The sequence below is a fragment of the Amblyomma mixtum genome, chromosome 9 (assembly GCF_055824585.1).
Source record: "Amblyomma mixtum isolate Tamu chromosome 9, ASM5582458v1, whole genome shotgun sequence".
Taxonomy (NCBI): Eukaryota; Metazoa; Arthropoda; class Arachnida; order Ixodida; family Ixodidae; genus Amblyomma; species Amblyomma mixtum.
Window position 1 is genome coordinate 78118961 of NC_143020.1, and position 26149 is coordinate 78145109.

The 26149-nt window shown below is 46.1% G+C and overlaps 1 protein-coding gene across 9 annotated transcripts in view; it reads left to right on the forward strand.

The window, feature by feature from the left end:
* Nucleotides 1–398: 398 nt before the first annotated feature.
* Nucleotides 399–26149, forward strand: part of LOC149329808 (uncharacterized) — a 31448-nt gene continuing 5697 nt past the window's right edge. Inside the window, exons 1-9 of one of the 9 annotated variants that reach the window (XM_089560476.1) lie at nt 401–704; nt 6530–6716; nt 7650–7909; nt 10513–10614; nt 11244–11369; nt 16490–16714; nt 18529–18690; nt 20754–20798; nt 24618–24695. In XM_089560476.1, the coding sequence (XP_089416602.1) occupies nt 7679–7909; nt 10513–10614; nt 11244–11369; nt 16490–16714; nt 18529–18690; nt 20754–20798; nt 24618–24695 (969 nt within the window). In that variant the 5' untranslated portion in view covers nt 401–704; nt 6530–6716; nt 7650–7678. Of the gene's footprint in view, nt 705–6529; nt 6717–7649; nt 7910–9494; nt 9760–10512; nt 10615–11243; nt 11370–16489; nt 16715–18528; nt 18691–20753; nt 20799–24617; nt 24696–26149 lie in introns of those variants that run through there. The other 8 variants (XM_089560479.1, XM_089560475.1, XM_089560477.1 and 5 more) reach the window with 8 other exon arrangements.

Sequence of the window (26149 nt, forward strand, 5' to 3'; positions counted from 1 at the left end):
CAACAGTTTCGTAACTTTAAATTTAAGCATCTTCCACGCCAGCTGAATATTTTATTACCACCTAAGGCACTGGTGATAGGTGCGGCTTTTGTTCTTATTTATTTATGAACACTATGATTTCGACACACGATCATAGCAGCTGGCAACATAATTTTTTTTTTCAGAATACATACATACAAACTAACTTTTGCAAAACAAAGCGAAAGCTTTAGGCCACCCCAACATGGATTCCTTTTAACGATGGTGGTTTTGGCCGCTTGGCACGTCCGTATTCGCATACGAGCGTCGCCATCTACAGTTAATGCGATGCATCCGGTGTCGCCATCTACAGTTTATGCGATGCACCCGGCTCGAATGACGTGACGTCATGAACTGATTCCCGTCTGCTGCGTTGTCGCCCTTCCTGTCTACGTGTTTTTCTTTTCCTCCCCGGCAGCCAAGAACAAGTAGACTAGAACGGAGCTTGCCGACACGCGACGGCGGCGAGTGACGGGCTCGCTTTATTCCACCCTTATCGTTATCCAACGTTTCCATGGAGTGTGTCGCTGTGCCGTCGTGAGCTGTCGGCCAGTTTCGAGGTTTCGTGAGGTAGTGGTGCTTGCTACGCACAAATGTCTCAAGCGGAGTGGATTCCATCTGCACAAGCCAGACTGTAAGCAGTCTAACCGTGCACTGAGAGAAGCTGGCTTTGTAGCGCATTCCGTGTGAGTACTTTTTTGTGATCGTGAAGACGTGTTGAGTATAGAGCTTAGCATTACATAAGTGCCCGGCTCTTCACTCTGCGGCTTGACTTAGGTTTCGCACTCTGTGATCTTTCGTCACTCAGAGACACACGTAAGGCACAACAGAGTCACGAGTATTGAAGTTTATTCTCTTCGTTTCCAAGTTTTAGATCAATACATCTTGCATCCAGCTTTTGAAGGGTGATGGCTAGAGAGAGCATAGTGGTTCTGTTTACTCTTCTTAATCCAATGGGATTAATTTTTGATGCAGAACATTTCAGTTTGTGAACTTATGTCGTGTATAGAAGTTGTGAACCAGTGCATCAATATTCCCAATTATTCTGAAATTCGCCGTATTTCAATGGAGACGACACGCTGGAGGCCCTTGTACTGTGCGATGTCAGTGCACGTTAAAGAACCTCAGGTGGTCGAAATTTCCGGAGCCCTTCATTACGGCATCCCTCATAGTCTGAGTCGCTTTGGGACGTTAAACCTCATAAAGCTGAAACTAAATCGTTCCCAAATTGGGTCATCTCGCCTGTCACACTGCGTTGTTCTCAGGGATTCAGTTAAAATTTCTCTGTTATTCACTGGTTTTCGCTAGTGCTGATAAATTCTGTTTTGTTTTGGATGCATGACTCAGTTGTTTGCGCAGCGCATCCTCACTCCTTTCAACTCAGTCACTGAAAAAACCACGCAGTTAGTCAGAACCTACCATGCATCAAATGTTTCGTATAAGTTTGAACTGAGAAATTTAAAATCGGATTAATTTATCGCTATTAAGTGTCTGGGTTTCAGTATTTAATCTCTTGGAGTGATAACTGGTTAGAAAACAACCTCCTAGTTGTACTGCGTGGAAAAACATTAATCCTCAGCTTATTTCTATTTGGGCGGTAAAGTAGCGTTTGTTGGAGGAAACCGACGTTGAGGAGAATCAGCTACCCACATACCCTGACACCCTTGCGTCGCCCCCTACCCGCGAATATGGACTCGCCTGCCTTTAGTTATGCAAGCTGGGTGCGGCCGCCGGGAGCCAGTGCATTTGTTCTATGAGTTTTTGGGTACTGGTATAAAGCTAATTTTCATGGAGGGCAGTTGAGCTGACAGTTCGCGGAGATTCTATGTGAAGGAGCCGCTTGTAGGTAGCCCCGCTCACGACTGCATGAATGAACCTTAATTTCCTGTTGTTTTCGCCAAGCGTTGTCATTTTATGCAGGCCTCGCAGCCACAGTGCCTCCGAATTTTGGGAATCAATCACGTCCTGATTTAACCATTGTGAAATTTGGGAAAAGGACCCATCGGAATGAAGCAGTCGAGATCCGTCACAAAAATGTCCCTACGGAATATTTCAAAGCCGTGCGATATATATTAGAAGGACGGCTCGAATGCAGAGAAGTCAGTACCTGCAGAAGTCATGTGCGGTTCCAAGATGGCATAACTGCGTGCACTCTATGCAATGACTCATATAGGAACCGGTATAGAATTTATCTGAGTCCCAAATTCTTGGGAATTTCACATTCTGGGTCTATAATCTAGCGAGAATGTTGTACTCAGTCTTCTCCGTACACAACATTACGAATGCAAGCATCAGTAAGACGTACTGCTAGCTATCGTGTATATACGTGGGGTAAGAGGAAATTGGCGGAGTTGCAATTCTGCGCGTAACCCAAAAGAGCACGCGTGCAAATCAGTTACTGTTTCTTTCAAAGATAACACTGTGAGTGTTAAAAACACAGGATATAACAGAAACGGTGTAAGGCAGAAAAAAAAACAACTAAAAATTCTGCGTAGAAAAGAAGTCCTAGCAATGCAGTAATTGCAGGCTGAGCGGTTTCAAGGACGTAATTCTTGCACTGAATATTAGGATTGTGAAATTCATCTCTGACACACATTTACATCAGACTTTAGCTGTAACAGAGTAGACAAGAGCCTTATTGTGCAGCACACACCCAAATTTTCGCAAGGAAATAATAGTCGTGTTTTTCGCGAATCACGTTCAACTAATGAAAGTCTGTTTTCGTGAATAATATCCTGATGATGTCGGGTTATATTTCTGAAATGAAAAGTCTGAAAAGAGCAAATTGTTCCTATTTTCAATGCCTCTTATAGAGTTCAACAGCCGGAATTCGCACTTAATTAAAAATATTTACTTCATAATACCTAAACAGCGCTCTTCAAGTTCAGTTCAAACATTGAAGCGATGATGCTCAAATGAGCTTCATTACCCTTGTTCTCAACATCACCTTACGCTATCCGCAGCGTAATGTCCCTGCGGCAATACCTGTTGTTCCCTGTTAGCATAAGACAGCACGAAACTGGAAGAGGGGACACCAAGGGATTTGCCGCATCTTCGCGAAATTTAATGCCGCGAAATCTTCTTAAGCCGGGGCTTTAGCTGCATTCATGATATGCTCAGGTTAAGAAATTAAATTCACAGTATTTCATGCCTCATGAAATTCATGACGATGTATCTAGTTTTACGAAGAACGCATAGCGTTTTACAATGCATTTTTATTAGGCTATCGGGACCGACACGTGGAGGACACGTTTTCTTCATTGTGAACAAGACAGGCAGAGTTTTCGGAGCAGTGCTGCCTCTTGCATCGACGCTTTTAGCAATGTCGCTTTTATTTGTGCGCTGACATGCGTGAGCCTCGTTGGTTGTTCTAAAAATATTTCCCATATGCATTGAAAAGCAAAGAATCTATAAAGACTGCTTGCCGATAGGCTTGGGGACTATATTTCAGTTTTATGTTGCTAATGCAAATATTACTACAAGAAATGACTTGCGTCCGTAGACCGCGCCAAAACCGAGATAGCCGGTTTTGCGCTTCACAGCAAAGCAGCAGTACTTGTCGGCGATGATGCGTAAACAGTAGGGGTGTGCGAATATTCGAAATTTTCGAATATATTTCGAATATTATATTTTTAGTATTCGTATTCGATTCGAAATCCAAGTATTCGTGTTGTTTCGAATATTCGACCCGACGCGAATATTCGTATCTAGCCGAATAGTTATTGTGAGCACCTGCGTCCATTTCGGTCCGCAAGCCCTATCGACAGATACATAACAACATGGCGGCGCCCAGAGCAATGCGCATGGATGGGGGAAAATTTTTCCTTCGAATTTTTCCTTCGAGGAAGGAAAATTTTTCCTTCCTCCAAGTGCCATGCCGTAGCTGACGGCACTGGTGAGCTTTTTTGTGGCTATACCGGTGAAGCTGCTATAGTCAGAGCTGTGCACGAAGTACCTCGCAATACGTGCCAGGTCAGTGCCAAGTGAGATGGCATCTTCTGTGGCTGGAGGAGTCGTTTCAGCAAGAAGGGCACTACTTCTGCCTGACCATGTGGAGCAGCTGGTTTTCCTTCACTACAACCTTTTATGTTCATCCCAGCAATCCGTTTTTGCGCCGATGGCAAGCTAGCCTTAATCAATGCTTAGTACTAGCCATCCTCTCTGATATTTCCACTCTTCTAAAAATAATGTCCGAGACTTTGATACTTTTCGTGCAGCCACACACACCTTTTGTGTTCATTTAATCATCGATAGTTGAACTGTGATGTTCTTGGGTGCTCAAATAAATGTTTTGTAGTGGCTAAATGCCTCTTTACTTGATTATTCGATATTCGATTCGATATTCGGAATCAAGTATTCGTATTCGATTCGTATTCGAAAAATTTGATATTCGCACACCCCTAGTAAACAGGTAATCGTCCAAAAATCGAAAGACTCAAAACAGACGCTCTTGATAACTTCACTTATGCAAAAAAAAAGGCGCGATAGGCCCACTGCTTCGAAGCAGCAAGAGCGGTGTGTCCGAGCTGCGGCAGTCACGGTTTCCTCATGAAGAGCATAACGCCGCCCTAGCGGGAGCCTTCGCGTTTGGCTTCGCGCCATAGTTCACGCCCCTAATGCACTCCGGGCGCTGCTGTTTTCATTACCCCAACTTATAGGTCACTGTAAACGCAACTGATAGCGGAGCTAGGCTGATGATTGTGGCGTCGGGCAGTTTTTGTCTTTCTTTTTGATTCTTGGCATCCTCTTGGGAGCACTGCTGGCCAGCCGCCTGGCTTAGCTCAGTTCTCGTCTTCTCCCTAGGCGGTCGTGGTAGAGTTAAAAGACTGCGTTTTGAAGCATACAAGGATCGCTTCCCATGACGTAGCACTGACGACGTTTTTGACGTCTGGCTTGTCTTATTTTTCTTCTGTGAGGAGACTGCGGGCTTAGTGCATACGCCGTTGGGCCACTCATTGAAAGGACGTGGAACAGTGTTTTACAACAGTCGCGATGTCGTGAGGATAGATACAAAATCATGTTGCACTGGCCGGGTGGCCGAGGTTGTAAGACCGCGCCAGGAAAAGAAACGCGTAATCAAAAAGAGCCCGACATCGCGAACATGAGCTTGCTCGCCTTGCATCAGCGTCAGTTGTTAAATCTTTGTCGCGAAGTGTCGCGATTAGGCTCGACGCATATAGGATATTTCTAGTGAAGTGTGCAATCTCTGTGCTCAAAGCATTGCTCGTGCCGCAGAACTGTGTGTTCACTGTTCAAGGGGGTCGGCAAGCTGACGCCAGAGAGAAGGTTTGGAGAAGAGGAGAAGCGCCGGCTTGATGAAAGGACGGAGCCCTCGAAAGGGACCCTTCATTTTCTCGTTAGCCTCACTTGGGCCTATATGACTAAGGAATGGGAGAACTAACAGCCATAGCATTCAGAGAATTGACGGGGGGGGGGGGGGGGGAGGGCATGCCATCTTTTCACTTGTAGGAGGAGGTCGGCGGACCCCGCTTGGACAGGATGCCTTAGGAGGGCGTGGAGAAAAATGAACAAAGATGCGTGATAAACACGACTGATAGGCAACAGGATAACGACATGGGTGTCATGAAGACAAGCCGCACCTTGACGGTGAAGAAGCTCTAACGCAGTGATCGATAGAAGCTAATAAATGCTGTGTTCTGGAAGTAGAGTTTTAGAACCAAGCCCATAGACGCCCGTTCCTGCGTTCCGCGTCGTAGTCGCTGTCATCGTCGCCATCTGCATAACAACCCGCTGGGAGCGGGTTGATCATAATAACCCCTGAGTAGAGCGAATTTTTCTTTGACTACGAAGTTTCTCAGAAAGCTGTATAGCTTTCCATCGTAGCCGTTGGCTGCGCTTGGGTGGATGCCAATGAGTAATTACTCCCTTATTATAAATCTACTCCCCCTTGGGGGATTCCCCTAAACATTTGAGCAACCCGGTAGGAGTGGCACGTTGCGGCGTGTGACAAGTGGCATGTTGGCCGGTAGTATATCAACGAAACGCCACCAACCACGACGAGAGGGGAAGGAATGGAAGTCGGAAACTGGCTGCCACGGGAAGATCCTGGAGGGCGCCAGAAGCGTAACACACCACCTGCCCATGGTGGAAGTTGACTTGTGAAGAGCTGCGCTCAAGGTTTCCATTACTGACTAGCGTAATCGTGTGCCCCTTGTGGAGGGGGGGGGGGGGAGGGTTAACGCTCCAAAGCGACTCAGACTATGAGGGATTCCGTAGTGGAAGGCTCCGGATGATTTTTACCACCTGGGATACTTTAGCGTACAACTTTAACGATTCTTTAACGGCTCCGTCGAAACGCAACCGCAGCGGCTAGGGATTCATGTCCTTCAGATAGCCATCCGAGCACCATGCCAACAATGAGTCACCGTGGTTACAAGTAGAGTGTTTTGTCTGGCTTAATCGAGAGGAGGGCACAAAGAGTTATGAACAGAAGCAAGAAAAGCCTGCAGAACTGTGGTTAATGCTGTTTTCACTATAGAATTTTTTTCAGATTACTGCGCTTTGAAGATGGTGTACTTATTTTTAGAAGCACTCCTGAAATTATTTTATTTCTACTAGTGGTAATGGAAACTATTCGGTGACTACGCGGACTAAGTCTTTTGAATCCAAGAAGCTTTTTCCACGCATGCTGGCCTTCATTTTCGGCGTCAGTGATCAACAGCAAACCGTAATATCAGGTGAGCGAGTTGCAAGCTTCAAAAAAAAAAAATAGACGCTATACAAAAGAAGGCATTAATTAGGCCGGTCCTGATTTTATGACTGCGTTGCGCAATGAAGGAAGCAGTCGCTCATCTTTAACAGCGGCAACGGCTTATTGAAAGTTGCTCCGAAATCTTACTCTTACGTTTCGTACGCCAAACATAGACAGTAACAGTTTTTTCTTTGCAAATAAAATGCCTATCAGAATTCCAGTTGGTGGGGCTGCATTCCTCGACCAAATTATGCATGTATATTTCTTCTCAAAGACGACGTTGAAAAAGATATCTTCAATGGCAGTGACAACGTTTTTGAATTCGGGCGGTCTTTTTTTTCTGTTGAGTTATCCTAAGAAAGTCTTAGGGAAACCGTCCCCACGCGGGCCCCTTCGTCTTCATTGGTGACATGTGGGCCCCACGCCCGCAGATTGCTTTGTTGGTAAATTCCTCACTGTAAGTGCCACATTCACGTGACTCTTCTCCATGAAATATTTGCACTTTTCTTCAGGTTTTTTGGGGCACTTTGAAGCTGCCCTCATCCAGGTTATTTAGGACGTTTGGGGTTTAAGCCGGGGTTAATATCCTTCGCTATTCACCGCGGTGATGTGACAGGTGCTGAAGGGCCGAGTGTTGTCAAGACCCTTTTAGAGTTCTCATAGACGGTGGTTGCTTTTCAAGGTGATTGCTGGCATTTATAATGTATTCCACCATCGATGAAGCTTTGTTAGATCATACGAGGTTCCAAAATATAAACCTTCCATTCAGATATATGAAGTGCCTAGCAATGTAAAACAAACATGCAGAAGGAAAAGGTATAGCATATTAGGGTTTTGTGAAGCAAACGTTGCAAAGCAGTTCATTATTTGAATTCGTACATGAATTATAACGCCGAATTAACTTCTGGTTCACTCGCAGCCCACAACGACTGTAGGAGCCGCTGAAACATGGCCTTCACGGTCATGTATCAAGACCTACCAGGCGGCCCCACACTCATACGGTTTCAACGCTACCTTCCACACCACTGCCTCTGTGGACAATGCCAGATGGTGTCCCTGTCAATGCTCACAGATCACCAGCACCATGCATTCTGCAGAAGCTGCCTGAAAGAGCGACGCGCGAACCATAGCAAAACTGTCTACTGCATTTACGAAAACAAGGGCGTGCTCGTGGAAGAGGTAATATATGAAATTCGTGAACTGAAAATTGCCTTTTAAGAGTGGAAAGGTTCGTTAGAAAAGGAGCATTGCCTTTTTTTTTTTTTATCTGGGTGCCGAGGAAAAGAGATCTCAGCGGTTTCACTATTTAAAAATCTCGCCCTCAAGGATATGGATGCGGTTTGCTCGTCGTTCATTCAGTGCATCACGTTGGCCTTTAAGAATGCATGCTTCTGCAAGCAAGTCGATAGCGATAACATAGCAGGAGGTAGGGTGTAGCATGGAGAACGTAAACTGGGGGTGCGATATGGCACGGACGGAATTGCTGTGAGCTCTAGTGATCCTCATTTGTCCAAAGCAAAAGAGGGTCGTTTGGGCATGTACGCCTACAAACTGTCACGTCAGCACACTACGAGCCTGACAAAAGTAAGCAAGGACAACCATTCATAGGAGTAATTTTGGATTCCAGCTAACAGCCAAGAGCTGGGCGATTATATCCCTCATCATAGTTTGCCATGGGCCTAAATACATGCCGTTCAGCGCTCAGGTCGGTTAGCGACCGACCCATGTCGATTTCACGACGATGGCTGAGTGATGTTCTTACGCCGCCAATTTATGTGCGGGTGTTGAAGCGTCCCGAGAGTTTTCTATTCATCCGCGGGCGCATTAGACTCGGGCAGAGCGTCCTTGCGCTGAGTCGATAATTAAGTATACGGAAAGTATTAGGCACGTAAAACTGTCCAAACAACAACAGAAACTTTCCTTCACATATCACCTGACTAAATTAGTTTCGTTGGTTCGTGAACAAAATTTCGGGACTTTGAGACAACGATGTCTCTCATATACATAACCGTGCGTATTGCGCCCTCTGGGTGTCAAGGTGCAGGCTGGAGTAGCTGCAAGTATATTCCTGTCAACAGCAGGTAGCGAAACCTTCCGGCTTTCTCGCCATTTTCTCCCCTAAAACCTGGCCTCGATCGAAACTTCCTACGCGTACTCGCTGAGTGCGAGCGCCCGACGCCGCGCCGCGACGGGCGTCTCAAAGGGCATTCATCTCCATATTAGTGGTGCTGACTCGCTCATCTTATCAAGACGACTGAAAGAATACCAAGACGTGCCGGAAAGAGGTTGGGGAGCTGAAAGAACAACTTAAACCGTGAACAAATGTTGGGGAAACATCAACCTACGAAGGAAAAAGTCACTGAGAACCTCACCGCGAAAGTCACCGCATATCAGAAACGCTTGAATGGAGGGATCTGGACAATTTTCACTACCTGCTGGTCTCTAACTTACAGTGAAATCGCGCACTACTCAGGCGTCTAGCATTTCGCCTTTAGCGAAATGGGACCGCCACGGTCGGGACCAAACCTGCGTCTTTCGGGTCAGCGGCCGAGCGTGATAACCGCTGAGCCTTTGCGGCGGCGGAAAAATATGCGTAGAGAAGATAGAGAAAGGGTACCCTTTATCTGAGCGGAGAGAAAAGTAGCATATAATCTGGCACTGAATGGTGTTGGGTTTGGGATGCCCCCCCCCCCCCCCCCCTTCCTGGGTAGATTAAGGCAGCTCGCGCTCCCCTTCTGCCTAAGTGGATTAAGGCAGCGAACTTCCAGGACCGAGAGATCACGGTGGCAGCGGCGAAGGTCAAAGACCGCCGAAGGCCGAAGATGCGGCGACGATGGCGGCGTCCCGTGGCCGAGTCGACCCTCGGGTCAACGGACAGAGTGGTGGTGTGCTGAGTGAAAGACAGGAGTGTTTAATTACTGAGCCTCTACCCTCTCCCATCAACCGAGCTGCGAGAGAGCCCCACGGCCCAGCGCCGCCCCTGCCGTGGGCGGTATCAACAGTGTCCACAACTGTCCATCTGATTCGATGTAATTGTTCGAGGTTTATTCCCCAGTCAGGGATCTGGGGAATACGAAGACTATTTGACGGGAAGTTGTTTTGAGACTCGAGTGCAATCCTGTTAACTCCTGAAGAAGTTCTCTTCCACTGAGAGTCATTCTCAGTTACCCTTTTTATAAATAATGTAAATATTCCTGTATAAAGTTCTTCCTTCCTTGCTTCTCTTCGTAACCCTGTCTCCCGTCCTTCCTCGTCCCTTCTCCGGCCCGACCACGCTCACCCGATCCTAATAATAGAGAGGCATCCACAGGCAGTTAAATGCACGCCTGCGCTGTTTTGACCGCCAATATCGCGCCAATGAACGCTAATCTACCCGCGCTGATCGGTGTGTGGTCTTTCATTTCTTACCTAAGTTACGATTCCGTACTTCATAGTTTTATGACTACTACATCTTAATTTCATTTAGCGGCGTGAGTACATCTTAATTTCATTTAGTGGCGTGTTTTAACTGCGTTTAGAAGCAATTCATTGGTTTAATCAATTCTTTCACATAGAAGACAATTCTTTAGTCTCCAATTAACAAGTCATACTGAGAGTCAGTTACATTCAGAGCCTTCTTAGCGCTATACTAAGATTTGCTTTTACTGTACATCCCGCTAAAAACGATCAAACATGAGACGAAATAAATTTGCCTAATTACACTGGCCCCCTTCTGGAAGCCTTAATGTGCGAACTGTTCAGGCTTGTAGAAATTATTTAAGTGAATTTTTCGTTTCTTGCAGATGTTTGAAGCGCCCTATCTGACGGAAAACCTTCGTAACCAATACGTCTACTGTCCGAACGCTGAGCATTGCGCAGCCACAGTACGCCTTCAGGAGCTGAACGTAAATAAACAATTTGAATTTTAAATTTTCTGTTTCAAAGAAACCGTTCAATCTTGCAACACAATTTATAAAGTAACAGGAGACGTGAATGACAGCCTATTTACGATTTATGGACCGCAGTGTCGATATCACTATGTAGTAACCATGAGCCATTCCAATTTCCTGTATAAATTTCGCATCTTGATGAATAGAATTTCGCAAATTTTGTCGTAATTACGTGCCGCACTTTCATAAATTATAGCTAATGTCTTCCTCGCAGTTATTTTCTTTGTAGGTATGTGGAACAAAGTTCCAACCGTCCCCATTATTTTATTGTTTTGACTGTTATCATTTGATGCTTTGCTTGTTTTCAATTCTTCTGTATCAATTGCGTTTCCTTGCTCTCCAGTGAGAGTTTAAAAGTACTCAAAATGAATCATTAGGCTTTGCCTTTATCGCGCATGTAGCACGCGAACCACCTCTTCGTAGAGCGTCGCTTGATCGGCAAAAAAAAATTGTACATGAAATGTCTTCATATATTTTGTTCGATCTTTAGTAACACTTCTAATATATTAGACTCGATGTTGCTTTTTTCGCGAATGGGCGTAGATAGCCTCTATGCGACAATTTAAATGACCGCTTCATTTCAGGATCACTACACGAGATGCAAGCCTGCCGTTAAATGTCTTTGGTGCTCACAAAAAGTACGCACAGAAGAATGGAAGAGACATATCCCTTTCTGTTCGAAGCAAGGTACCACCAACATCATAACCGAGGTGAACCAGTCAGAGTATAATTTCTGATCTCTTCTCATTTCCCCTGATTTTTCTGCCGCTATTTACTCTGCTGTTATACTGCTTCACAGGGTGTTTTACCTAAGACCTTACACAATGTTCAATAACAAGCTTTTTCAGGTAGGAGAGCACTTTTTCCGGCATTGCAATGTTAATGGTGTAGTACATCAGAATACAGCTTAGACGTGGTAACTAACAGGATGGTTAACTAAAATAGAATAGTCAGTTTTTTAACTATTACTGTTAACCTCCTTAAGTATTGAGAGACGTGTTCCCCACCGTAAGTAATATTCACATCAGTTTCTAGAATTTCGAAAACGCTGTTACCTTTGGCCTATATGGGTCAAGAAAGTTTGGCTAGTTCAGCGAGTTAGGCGCACTGGAGGGGCTGCTTTGCCTGCGAACTTCTCGAAAGACCGCGTATTTTGTCGTGCTACAGTGCTAAGGGTAACCGGGTTTTCGTATTTCTAAAAACTGATATGGATATTTTTTACTTTGGGCTACCCTCCTCTCAGTAAGTAAGGAGCCTAATAATATTATTTAAAAAGTTAACGATTCAATAATAGTCTACCAGCCTGCTAGATAGCACGTCTTAGGTACTTAAAACGCCTATCTTTAAAATTGTGTCAAATCTTAAGTGAAACACTTTGCATATTACGACTGGTAATTCGGAGGTCGTGGGTTCGGATCTCACTGGCGGCATGTGGTTGTTTTTTCTTCTGCTTTTCTAATCAATTAGCTTTAAGCGATAGCTTATTCAGTAATATTCTAACTTGATCAACACCACAAAATAAATAAATAAATTAAAAATCCCCTGTGCCCCTTGGTTTCTGTGGCTGTTGGCTTCTGTCTGCCTATTGTACCTTATTTACGTGCCTGACATAGCGTTCCGAGAAATCTTGTTCACAGAAACGTGACTGGTTAAATGTAGCGTTTCGTGCGACTTGCAGGGTAATAACGCGGATTAGTGAATTAGGATGAATAAAACCAGACCGTGGTGGAACCCTGTGCCATTATTATCCCTACCAAGCAACTTATATGCTCTTTCTGCTAACCAGCTTTCGTTCATTTTACAGCGAGCCTCTCTTTAAAAACTGTCGTGTCCGGTCGCTGTGTTGAATGCAGCGAAAGACGCACACGGTACTTTTAGACTTCGTTTATTTAAAGCTGAAGAGGGTGCGACCAGCGTCGACCGAGGCAGGGGCCGAACTGGCCGCCCGAAGAAAGGAGGGAGCTGAGAAGCGTCCACGGGAGGGAGTGGCTTCCCAGAACAGGAGGAGGGTGCGGGGGCGCACCGTGGGGGGGCATCTGGTGACAGCGTGCGACGGGGGGCAAGTGTCGTTAGGAGGAGGATTGAGTGGTCGTTAGGAGGAGGATCGAGTGGTCGTTAGGAGGAGGACGCGAACTGTCGTTAGGAGGGGAATGCGAGTGGTCGTTAGGAGGGGGCGCACACACACAAAAGCAATAAGGGGACACAACACTTCCTTCCCCCTTAGAAAGTTGCCTGGTATCGTGCAGGGGGTCGGCGCTCACGCGTGGAGGCGCGCTGGCTTTGTGCGCTCGGGGGAGAAACACTTGTAGGCTGGCTGTTGTTCGCTGTGTCTCCTAGGTCTGTCCTGGGCGAAGTCTCTTCTTCCGGGAAGAGGTGCCAGGCTATGTGGGAAAATGGTGCACGTGTTCTCTCCGCTGGCGGACAGCTCTCAGACGGCGTCGTAAATCTACGCAGCTGGTTGAGATGTCGGCGTGCTACTGTGCCATGTATGTTGACGAGCCAAGAGCGCAGGCCTATGCGTCTGACAATTGTAGCTTCCTCCCAGCGTGGCTTTTTCAGAAACTGTCGGGCGAGGACGCGCTGCCCCTCATTAAGCGTGCCGCAGCGCGGAATTGCTTTTTCTTCCCGGAACGTCTCTGCCTTTGGCTCGGGGAGGATGGCTGTGAGCTGGGTTCGCATTTCACGCTCGAACATCATTTTCGAGGGGGTCTCGCCTGTTGTGCTCTGAACCGTCGTGTGCTGCTTGAAGAGAAAGCGCGCAAGGCGGCGCTGCAGCGAGCCTGTCTGATCTCTTTCAAGGGCGCGTTTTAGCTCGGCTACGTAGCGCTCGGCTTGTCCGTTTGTCGCTGGGTGGTAGGGGGCCGATGTAACTGATGAGATCCCGTTGTCGCGATAAAACTTGAGGATCTCCGCAGACACAAACGGTGTTCCGTTGTCCGACACTACCTTGCGCGGCAGGCCGAACGTTGCAAATAGTGATCGGAGGTTGTCAATGACTGCTGCTGAAGTCGTCTGTCCCATTTGCCTTATCTCAAGCCACTTTGTGTAGGCGTCTACGACCACAAGGAAAGTGCAGCCCTCAATTGGTCCTGCAAAATCAATGTGCAGTGTGTGCCATGGTGTGTCTGGCTTTTCCCATTCTGGGACAGGAGCTTTCGGCGGGGCGCTCCGGCTGCTCTGGCAAGGCTTGCATTCTCGCACCACTGTTTCGATGTCGTTGTCAATGCCAGGCCACCACATGTAGCTTCTGGCACACTTTTTCATTGCAACGATGCCCCGATGTCCGGCGTGGATGAGAGACATAGCTTGTGCGCGTAGTTCTCTCGGCATCACAACTCGGGACCCAAATATGATGCAGCCGCGATGGGTGCTCAACTCTGTAGCTCGCCTGCGGTAAGCGTCGAAGTTGTCCCCTTTGAGTTTATGCACGTTGCCTTGTTGAACAGCTGTGTAAACTAGCCGGAGAGCTGCGCACTTCTGCGTAGATGCTGCAACTGTGCCTGCTGTAAGCGGAGGTTCTGGCAGTGCTTCGAACATCAGAACGTCTCCTGGTGGAAATGGTTCGTCAACAGTTGCGTCTAGTGGCAGACGGCTTAGCGCATCGGCGTTTTGATGTTTACCAACCATGTTCTGGCTCGGCGTCTGGTGTATGCCGCATATCATCACGCCTAGTGGAGAAAACCAGTTTCTCCCTAGAAGGCTTGATCCTGTGCCCTTCACAACAAGCAGAGGTAGCGTATGGGTCTGGCCGTTGTAGTTAACCTGCACGTTGGCAGAGCCCAATAGTGGCAGATTCTGTCCTGACCACGTTCGCAGGTGCGTGTCGTCTTGTTGCAGGGCGGGTGCGTCAGATGGCCATGAAGTTCGGAACGTGTCCTCACTGATCAGAGTACAGGCTGCGCCGGAGTCCACCTCGAACTTAATCAGCTGGTGATGTACGCTTACTTCTGTAAAAATCTTCGGTCGCGTGCCGAGATTCATGGTGTTCAGGTCGTACAACACAGATGGTGTTGCTGATGTTGCTCCATGGAGATCAGATAGCGGCGTATTCTCTGAGGCGTTGACGCTGTGATTAGGCTGGGAAGGTGACTTTATCTTGGCAAGTCTCCGTTTCGTAATGCATGCTCTTTCGATATGCCCTCGCTTGTGGCAAAAATTACACGTGGCTGACTGGAATCGACATCCCTGGGGGTTGTGTTGGTCGTCACACCGCCAGCAGCGTTGTGCCTTTTTGACCGATTTTACAACAACAGAAGGCTTGCGCACCTGGTTGCTTGTCTGGTGTACCGGCTCGGTGTTCCGGCGAATCCCTCTCTGCTGGTGACCGGCGCTCTCCGCTCGAACGGCGATGTCGTAAGCTTTGCTGAATGTGAGGTCCTTCTCAGCGAACAGGCGCTGCTGCAGTGACTCGTCACTCAGTCCGCACACAAATCTGTCGCGTAACATCACGTCCAAGGGAAGCATGGTGGTGTTAGCAGAAGAAGCTGCGTCTCCCTCCTGCCCGGTAGCTGTTGTCGACAGCGTTCCAAAATTGCAGTCGGCAGCGAGCTTCTTGAGCGCGGCTACGTAGGCGCTCACAGTTTCTCCTCCCAGTTGATCTCGTCGTTGGAAGCGAGCCCGGCTGTAGACCTCGGATGGCCTTGGGTCGTAGTGCTTTTGCAGCGCTTTTACGATGTCGTCGTAAGACACTGCCGCTGGTGTGCTTGGCTGAATAAGGGCGCAGACAGTATCGTAGGTCTGCTCCCCGCACAGCGTCAGCAGGTTGGCCCTCTTCAAGGCTGGGTCTATGATGTTGTTAGCTTCAAAGTAGAACTGAAGGCGTCCAACCCACGATGACCACGATGAGCCGTTGAATTCTGGTATCTGATTGGGAAACCCTCGGGTAGCCATGGCTTGTCAATAGCGTTGCGTAGCGCGGGTCGAATCCACTTTCTCGTCGCCACTGTCGTGTCCGGTCGCTGTGTTGAATGCAGCGAAAGACGCACACGGTACTTTTAGACTTCGTTTATTTAAAGCTGAAGAGGGTGCGACCAGCGTCGACCGAGGCAGGGGCCGAACTGGCCGCCCGAAGAAAGGAGGGAGCTGAGAAGCGTCCACGGGAGGGAGTGGCTTCCCAGAACAGGAGGAGGGTGCGGGGGCGCACCGTGGGGGGGCATCTGGTGACAGCGTGCGACGGGGGGCAAGTGTCGTTAGGAGGAGGATTGAGTGGTCGTTAGGAGGAGGATCGAGTGGTCGTTAGGAGGAGGACGCGAACTGTCGTTAGGAGGGGAATGCGAGTGGTCGTTAGGAGGGGGCGCACACACACAAAAGCAATAAGGGGACACAACAAAAACCCACGACACATCTTCGAGAAACACTTTCACAGCAACGCAGTAATTTCAGTTTTGATGCCTTCATGGTTGCCTCATAACTTATTTTCAGATTCAAAATTGGTCACAGCTTTTCTTCAAGCCGTACAATTTCTAAATTCATGCTCCCAAACTTCAAGCTTGAAGTCTCAACTTCAAAGTTAGAGCTTACATATCACACTTGATACGTAAGCTTCATACTGTAATAAATACATGGTCTCACAACGGCTTGTCAATAATTTGCTTCATTGATGATTAGCTAGGTGATGAGCAATAGACCTGCGAAATGAAAAGAAGTAAAAATTCCCCAAAAATAAATTTTCGTGTGCTGGTTCAAAGCTTTTCTTCAATGCTGAGCTGGTCAATTAAATGGCTTAACCTCACAACAGTACCGAAGTTTTGGGGAAGTTATCAGGCGATTGTAAGCAGTTAGAAAACTGTCGTTGTGTCCCTCAAAATAATCCTAAGGCTTTCACATGCAGAAAAACAATTTTGGGACTCCTGAACCTCCAAAAGAGCAATCTTCATCACTCGCTGATAAACCTCTTGTGAAATCCCTCTCGTCTTCGGAAAAGGTCTACCAGAAAGAATTGTCTAAAGAAGTTCACAAGGACCTTTTTGACCATCGGTCGACACAAAATCCTGTCGCAGAAACCGCTACTGCGTGGCATTCACCGCCGGATGTAAAAATGAGCTCAAACAATGAGGTAAGTGGCCTTCGTTCATGTGTGAGGGTAAAAAAAAGTGCATTTTTCCCGCACGATCGAAATTACGTTCAAGAAGATTGTTGGCAAGACGAACTTCACACTCCTCAACGCACTTCGAGGAAGGCGTAACAACGGGTTGATAAAGCTGGCTTGAGGGCTGACCAGTAGTTAGCCTTAATCGATTGCTAACCAAGTGTCACAGCAGCACTGCACGCCAATAAAGCGACACGACCTGTCCGAATCAAAGTTTGTGTCGCAAGTTGCAGAGGTAGCATCGTTGTCAGCGTCTAAGAGCGTAGTTTACCCCTCAAGCGAGCTGTCTACGCCCAACTAATTTTAAGGCGAAAAACTTTAATGGCTCATACTGTCGTGACCAAGACGTGTCAGCAAATCTGTCCGCATTTCAGATTGGTCGAAATGGTCATGACGTCACTGCGCGCGAATATTGACGGGTGTTCACCGAATTATGTGAGACAGTTAATGCTCAATTTCCTTTCCTCCAATACAATTTTCGACTGGTGCCCACCGAGATATGTGAGACAGTTACTGCGTAATTTTCTTTCATCAAATACAATTTTCACTTCCTTCATTACGGCCTCTCTTTCTTCTTTCACTCCACTTCCTCTCTTCCTGTACGGTGCGGTTCAGGTGTCCACCGAGATGACAGAGAATTACAGCGCCGTTTCCTTCCCTCAAAAAGCGTTGCGTTCAAAGGGCAACGCATCGTGCCGAACGGGTGGTGGCGTTCCGTGGACTCCCTGGCAGCGCTACAACACGCTGTCGCTTTCCACTCCTAAAGGCAAAGATCAAGCGTCGTTAATTCGCAGTTAATTAATGCACCAACAGAATGTGAAGTGAACAGTCGCGTAGCTGAATGCAGCACTCAGGCTTTCGCCTTTCACCACTTTAGCCGTAAAGTTCCTCGTAATTTTTTACTGCATACGAAGAGGCAATCGAAAAAGTGATGCAAGACGGAATCCAACCTGGCCGTGGACTGATGCGAAATCTCTGACTTTGAATCGTAACAACTCTCATCTCAACCTAAAACACGTGCGTCCCTTGGACTGAGTATTCTATGAGTATTCTATAAATGATTACAAAACCAGCCGCTTTTGCGATTCGTCCTTGTGGATGAAGCCTCTGGGCTTCCTGCCATAGCGCCAGCGTTCCTTCTTTCCTAAAGTTATCTGGTCGGCATGACTTTTTTATGCGAAGCATATTGCTAGAGCTACCACTCACGCCGTCGCCGTGGGACCCCTAGCCGTGAAACCACGTGACACCGTGACGTCGCACCACGTGACATCGGATGAGAGAGCCGGCCTCCACCTCGCGCCGTCGCCGTGGGATGCTTCGCATTTCCAAGGCTTAGCCAAGCTGAGCCTAAGCAATTTTTTTATCTACGATTGATTGTATATTCTACGTGTGATATTGCAGTTTTTTGAAGAGGTGTTAATGATTTTATTAAAGTATGAGGAATTTCCTTCAATAACTTCGACATGGTCGCTTAGTTTAAATGGCAGAGTGTTATACGTTTTGTGTATTGCCTCAAAAATCTCTTCTGTTCTTTTTCGGCCGCAGTTTTACGGTAATAAAAATTTTGGAAAGAATTCCAATATGATTACTTTAAGCAACCGCACTTTTAGATGAGAAACTACTATGGTATCGTGGAATGTTATCAATATTTATGTCTCGCGTTGAGATAAAGCTTATTTTAGGAGCTCTATAACTCGATTATCTTGTTACGAAAGATTGCAGCTGCATTCTAAACCTGCTCGTTCTTCACACTTGCAATTTTGTTGCGTTTCTTGTTGCAGCACATAAATTCAGAAAATTCGGCAAAGCTACCAACGGAAATATGTGGTTACTGCAATGGACAGTTCAAGCAAAGCGATGCAGCCTCTCACAGAGAGGTATGCAGGAAGAGACCTATTCCTTGTGCGTACTGCGGTTACCAGGTCCTAAAAGAAGAAATCAAGGTAGGGACAATTGCTCAGGTCATGATGCTTTCTTTCCATACATTTGTGCTGACGCCGGCTTTACGAAAATTCTATGTATTTGCTAAGACAAAGGCATTGAATTATAGGAAATCTGCGGAACATGTATTGCTATAAACCTCTTCGGCGACTAAAGCAGTGCAGGATGCATTTGCCGTGTGGCGTAGAGTTCTGAAGTGAGTGGTCAACTAAGATAGATAGATACAGACATGGGGAAAGGCAGGGTTGTTAAGCAGTAAGGTTTCCGGTTGGCTACCCTGCACTGGCGAAGGGTATGATAGGATTAAAGAGGGAAGAGAAAAAGAACGGCGGGAAACACAGCAGCAATCTATCAATCTTAGCCTCTGTGAAAGGGAGAGGATGAAGGTGGTCCAGAGCACAAGGCATCCAAGCTCGTGCGGGGAAGGTGTTGCTGCGCACGGGTTTGTAATTTATCAGTTACTACCTCAACATCAGAGGCACGCTACACAAGAAGTTCAAATCATTAGAGTCACGTTTAAAGCAGTTTTTCGGTGTCAGAAATAAAAGAAACGGCACCGATAATATCAAATGTATTTAAGACCATGTTCCGCACAGTTAATTTGTTAAAAGCTGATGAGGCGGAGAGGTCAGTTTACAACATTTTCAATAACAATAAGTTCATTTTGCTGCTGTCGAAAGCGCCTTGATCTAATAAACATATACCTAAAATTGCTGCTAGGGGAGAAAGCAGAAGTTTTTCAAACGCACTTCTGCTAGGTGGAAACGGTTTCTGTTTAGATAGCCGCGCCTCGAAACCATGAAACCAGTAATCAAATAGTAACCGCCGTTTGAGAAGACTACGGGGAGGGGCATAAAGTGATAAAAATATACGGCAGCCTTTAAACTTAAGTCTAAAGCACTGTGGTGATTTTCAGAAGTAAAATAAGACTTTCTACAACAGGGGCAGCAGTCCTAAACCGCATTTTATTGGCAGTAAGCAGCGCCATGCCCGCTAGATGGGGCTGCGGATATAAACGGATAGCAGAGCCGCTACTGGAGAGCGAGTTCTTTGTATCCAATTTTACACAATATAATCAAAAGGAGAGTAAGGCCGTGCGACACATAATTTCTAATCGCCAAACAAGAAAAACAATTAAGACCTCCAAATTGCCATGTGAGAGAGATAACACTATTGTGCTCCATATTATTTACACAATACAGTATATTAAATATTCTATGGGCGATCGATCAGCCGAGGGACAGTATTTCAACAGGGAACACTACCAACATTACACTGAGGTTGAACTTTCCATTATGCGAAACATAATAATTGATGAAAAAACGTCCCTTATGTACTCGTTTTGACCACCACACGCCAAAATAAACCTCATAATATATTGATAATTTATACTTCTCTCCCAAATAATGTGGCCTATTCAGCACCAGCACCGTTTTGTGCACAAAGCGCGTAAACAAAGCAGATAAATGCACCAGACGAACTCTGCACCAAGTCTGTAAAGGCATTAGATATCTGCTTTTCAGTGAAAACAAGCAAATAAAACTCGATTTGCATGATGATTGCTGAAGTGACTCGGATACAATCTTAATTCAGAAGAATGCTCCTCTCCGTGCCTTGCCTTGAATATGGGGTGACTGTTGTTATTACCCCTTGCTATTGGACTTCATAAGAGCAACTCACGACACTACACCTCCTTCTTTTTGTGACTCCATGAAAACGCCTATTTAGTGACGCTACTCTCAAAACAGATAACTCCCAATAATAATGCATTTGCCTATTTTAAAACATGCAAGTATATTTAATGCATTCAGATTTTCAAACATGCAAGCATTATGGACGAACTCCTATGTCAACTGCTCAACTAAAGTGCATTTTAAGGACCTGGTGGTGCGAGTGGCTTTTTCTGAGTCATTCCTACGTCAGCAAGATATGGAGAACATTTTTCACTGCGAGCTAAAGTGCCTTTCGCCACCACAATATCATTTCTATAACGGCGACGTCTAGAGGACTTCGGGTGTGTCATGTAACATAGCAATCGCTCACACGTTTCTTGTTTTTTTGGCAGTCGCATATTGCGGAATGCAAACAGAGGATTGAAATACATGATAAGGTAAGCCGTTGATATTTTTCGTTCAATTACTTGTTGCATCCTCGTTCAGCTTTTCTTCTGACATTTGCGGGGTCACTGTTTTCTTTTCTACGTCGTAGCCTGTGTTCACTGACACCTATTTCTCCCAAAACATTCCCTTCACGAGTTCTCTCATGCTGCTTTTTTATCGGCCCGCTGCCCTCTTCCTATTGATCGACATCCCTGATACCCTTCAACTTATTTGTCACCTCTCCTCATCTGATGTCAAAACTATGCTTCAAGCTTGCATGCCTGTACCTGCCCTCCTATCTTTTCAACCTTCTAGGTACCCCTAATATCCTCACCGCGTCTAGGATTCATCCTGGTCACTCTGACACTCCCTGTCAACTTTCTGATGTCATTCGCGCCCATTTTCTTCACATCCTTTTACTAAAAACTACACCCTATATTGCACATAAGCTAAGGTCAAACCCATTCATTCAACAGTTTTCTCAAAAACTGAAGGTTACAGACACATTTTCAGTGTAGGCTATCCTTGTTTGTGCTTTTGCCGATGAGGATGGCATAAACAGGCTTAAGTTTGGCGTTATGATATTCATCAAACCTGAAGCGACGCACCTTCTCAAATGACGAAAACCATTGTGCTTTACGTGCTAACTAATATAGAGTTGGCCAGTTATTTGAAATGTGGAACGAAATGTTACTTCAGTGACTAAACTTTTTGAGCTGGTCTGCAATACAGGGTCCGCATTCTAAGTAGCATTAGATTCGGGGAGAACAGAGTTGCAGAAACGACACAAGCAGAATCGCGAGCTCGGATGCAGTGAAAAGAATCGATAAAACCGGATGAAAAGCGCGCTTAGATCTCGTACTCTCTAGTCGGGAACGGTCAGGGAGCCCGAGGGCATAAATGGTACAAAAAGGGTGCCCTCTGGAGCCGGGCATCGAGCATCGGAGGGTATTACTCAGTGGTAGAGAGTTCTTCACGTGTCATCTGGCTGGAAATGCCGCCCCAGGATTGGCTTCGTTTCCCCTTGCCTATGTCAAATGGATGGGCTACAAATCTGAACCTAAGTTTTATTCCCAATGACGATTCTTCAGACTAGGCCTAAAGAGAAAGATTATTTTGACGAAAAAAATGTTAAATTTTATAAAAACCAGGTGGCGCCACTATCACTATAGAGTTCTAGCGGGAGCGTTTGCGAACGTTGAACTAAAACTGCACGGTGATGCCACATACACAGTGACCTCTAACAAAATGAGTGTCTGTGCGACACTGAAGCTTCCAAACTGTGCTCTAAAATCTTCCATTAGCTCTCGGTGCGTCACATCATTAACGTATGCAGCGTCTGAGCATGAACCAGTACACCATGTCGATCGTAAGTTTTTAGCAATACGGAACTACATCGCATCGCTTGATAAACTGGAGAAAGCTTTTCAGCGTCTCGTACAGCTGTTGTATGCGGCGATGCTGTGGCTTTGCGTTCAGTTCGCGAGTTGGGTGTGGAGTTGGTTTTCCGGCTGCAATGGGTATCAGAGCGCTTCGTGCCACAGTTATCCTGTAAAATATTCACCCGAAAAATGTGTGGGTGCACGCGTAATGCAAAAAAATAAACTCGAAATAAGCTATGCAGATCGTCCCTTATAGTTGTTTGGTGAAGCAAAAATAAATGCTTAACGGCGGCGACCCGCGGTCACAGAAGTGCCTCCAAAAAAAAAAACGAATAAAGACATGATTACCCTCTTCACAGGGGTCTTACTACAGCTGAAACTTCCGTTCAGGATGTTACGCATGGTAATTGTAGCTTTTTGCTGTCTGTAGGTCGTCAATTTTTCTACTTCAGTGCGGTAGCATACGGTCATGAGGCTAATGAGCGCGGCCCACAAATTTTTTTTCTTCGTTTTTCGCCTTCGAGCTAATTCTAAAAAGCCGCGCTTCGCGAATAAGCTGACTGCCTTTGTTTACTATCGGTGACCGGTGGCAGCAGTGGGCACCATTTTACACTGTAAAGCTGGATTGTAGAAGCGTAGCTTGTCGGACCACTTGGTGCATGGTACCGGTATAGAGAAACCAGCAGAACCGGACGCGTGCACAAGAGACGGAATTCACATGGACGACGCCGGGGTCCGTGTCGTCCGATTGTCGTCCGTGGAGTAACTTCTTCTGTGATCGCGTCCTGTTTGTTCAGCTAGTTTTTCTAACAGATCAATGTAATGGTTTACGCTGTTGCTTTATTATTTTTCTTCTTTGAGCACATATCCAGGCAGATAAATGTAATAAGAGTATCATATGCGCTTTGCATTTATTTAGGCCACTGAGCGATCGCAGCTGCTGTGAACTGCCTTGTTACTGTGGGCCTACGATGGACAACGCCTTTTGGTGCTCTTCGCTTGTCGTGTTCCGGGAAAGGGCAAAAGCACCTACTTGTTTCTCGCTGCGGCAAATGCCACGCAATGGCTGCTGCTGACACTAATCGTGGCAGTAGAACTGGCATACGCTTCCAGCATTTCTGCCACTCGGGTGTCGCGGACAGAGGCGCTTTTGAAAACGATGCAACTTATACAATGGGCCCGCAAATACATTCACCACTGATAGCTAAGCTGGATATCTAAGCCAAATCTTGTTTATTCCAATATCAAAACCAATTACTTTTTATGTATTCTGAAATTTTAATCTTTTTTTAATATTCGATGCTATAATTATGCAATACTTTACTTCACCGAGTTGTAGTCTTGTTTTTGCTTCTTTCCCTTCGGCCATATGTAGGCTATCCAGCTGGGGGGAGGGCATCGTTCTTTTCGTACATTTCTCGAAGCATTGCATGATGAGAGTAACTGACGAGCACTTAATATTTCGCATTGCACATTGCTCTCTACGGAGGCCGGAATCTGTTATATAAGAAAAGGCAAGGAACAATGGCAATTACCCAAGTGACAGTTCTTGATTTCTATACTTGATAAGTGAAGCTTCTACATGAGGCACCGAATACAAGAAAAAGGAAAGTCCGAAAACTATCGCATGATTAGCGCGAAAGCTATTATTGTGGTTTTATTTTCTTCTAGACTTTAAGCAGCATTCAATAGTGCAGAATGACATATAACTTGCCAAGTCACTTTATCACAATTTCAAAAGATTTCGGAACTTTAATTAGTTGAAAGTGTATTATATCCACAAAAATAAACACTAATGAAGAAACATATTTCGGCTCGCATGTGCACGTGGCTTCAAAATTTATATGCGCCAAACCTTCAAAATTTTTCAAGTTGGCTTTCTGGATATTAAGTCCTTAAGCGACTCAGGTTCAGAACGACGCAGTAGTGGAGGGCTCGAGGTAGTTTACACCGTTTGGTGTTCTCTAACGTGCACTGACATCCCACAATACACGGTCCTCCAGCCTCTCCACTCCATCGAACTTGGACCTCTGCGGCCGGATTGAAACCCCCTTATTTCGGGCCAGCAGCTGAGCACTATAACCACTGATTCACAGCAATAGCCTCAAAAAGTCTTGGACATCTTTTGCGGACTCTACATTAGCTAACAATGCAAGAGCGGGGGCTAGTTGGTGCTTCATACTGATCAATTCGCGCTAAAAGGCACATACACACGGAAACACAAACGGACGAAGCGCGTACAGACGCGCTTCGTCCGTTTGTGTTTTCGTGTGTATGTGCCTTTTAGCGCGAATTGATCAGTATCTACATTAGAATATAGCAGGATGACTGAATCCATAAACACGCTGGTTTTTCTAATGCGGAAGCCATTATACCCGTACCACTTTCTTATACACGTTCTTTACATACTGCAAAATTCATGCAAAATCCCGCTTGTTTTACTTCCAGACAGAGCCTGCTCATGCAATCTCCACTACAAGACAACGTATAGCCAGAAACGTGAGAAGGTCTCCTCATTTCCAAGAGGTAAATTTTTATGGCACCTTCTCTTGGGTAAAAAAAAAACAGATCCACTTTGATACTCCTTTCATGGAAACACCACTTTAACAAATTTCTTTTCCACCTAGATAGGTTTGGCTAAGTGGCTTGTGAGGGTTTAACGTCCCAAAGAGACTCAGGCTGTTAGGGACGCCGTAGTGAAGGGTTTCGGAAATTTCAACCACCTGGGGTTATTTAACGTGCACTGACATCGCACTGTGCACGGTCCTCTAGCCTTTCGCTTGCATGAAAAAGCGACCTCCGCGGCCGGGATGCAACCCGCAACTTTGTGGTCAGCAGCCGAGCACCATAACCGCCGAGCCACCACGGCGGCCTTAGCCTAGGTAATAAAAGGTGTAAGAGGTTCAGTTGGATGAGATACTCAACGCTGGTTAAACATTTCGAAAATCTTTTGAACTCTCGTTTGGAAATTTCACAAGTGAGCATATTGGTGCCAAGGAGAGAGCTCCTGCCATTTTACGGTGATAAATTTTATTCAACTTTTTGTGAATTAATTGGTCCGTCTTGTAACCAAAAGCCTTTGGAATGCACTGCCTGCTGGCCAGGGCTATGGTTTTCTGTGCGGGTGAAGTAGTGAAATTCTCAATATTGAGTTGTGTTTTCAAAATGGTCCGCTCCGCTTTCAAGGCTCTGCGCCCGCACAGATGAAACTCAAAGGCAGGATGGACGAATACAGCGCCCTGTTCCAGTGTCCTTACTCTTCTTGCCTGTGCGCGTTAATCTTCTAGGTCTGGCACTAATATCACAATCGCCGATCTTATTCGATGTCATTCAGTTGCCCTTGGCTGATGTCAACCGAGGAGTCAGAGTTCTCATAAACTCGGGGGCGATAGGATGCTGCTGCGGTTATTGCCATTTCTTTGGAGACGACACAGAAAAAGATTTTGCCTCTAATTGGGGAAAGCGCGTCACCTCATCTATCTGCAGTGCTAGACTGATTCCGTACCGCAGCGTGTTTTCGGTGCCTTAGCATAGAAACTATAAAGCCCCTCAAAACTTCGTCAGTTACGGTAAAACACATGAGTGCTTACTTACACCACTGATTTTGTCCTCGAGCTTGCCTCCACATCCATTTCACTGCTTGAAATTTACGTGCGCTTGAATCGTTTACTTCAAACAGGGAACTGAGGGAAGTTAGATAAGAAAGCCGAATACGAACACACGTTACATGACATTTTGATGCACATTATCGCATTGGATTCCAATGTAGTCGGATGAGCAGCCACGAGAAAGGGGGGCCAGATTACTAAAGCCGTCAAATCATTCGCGAGCGGCTATATGGCAGTTTCTATAGCAGGCCTAGATGGCGCCTTCTGATGTGTCAAGTTTGATACTTCTGCAAGAGGTCGAGCAAGCGGTTGGATGTTTTCATGGGCTTGTGTATAGATTTGTTGCGGTTTCGTTTGCAGCTTTGGGGGGAA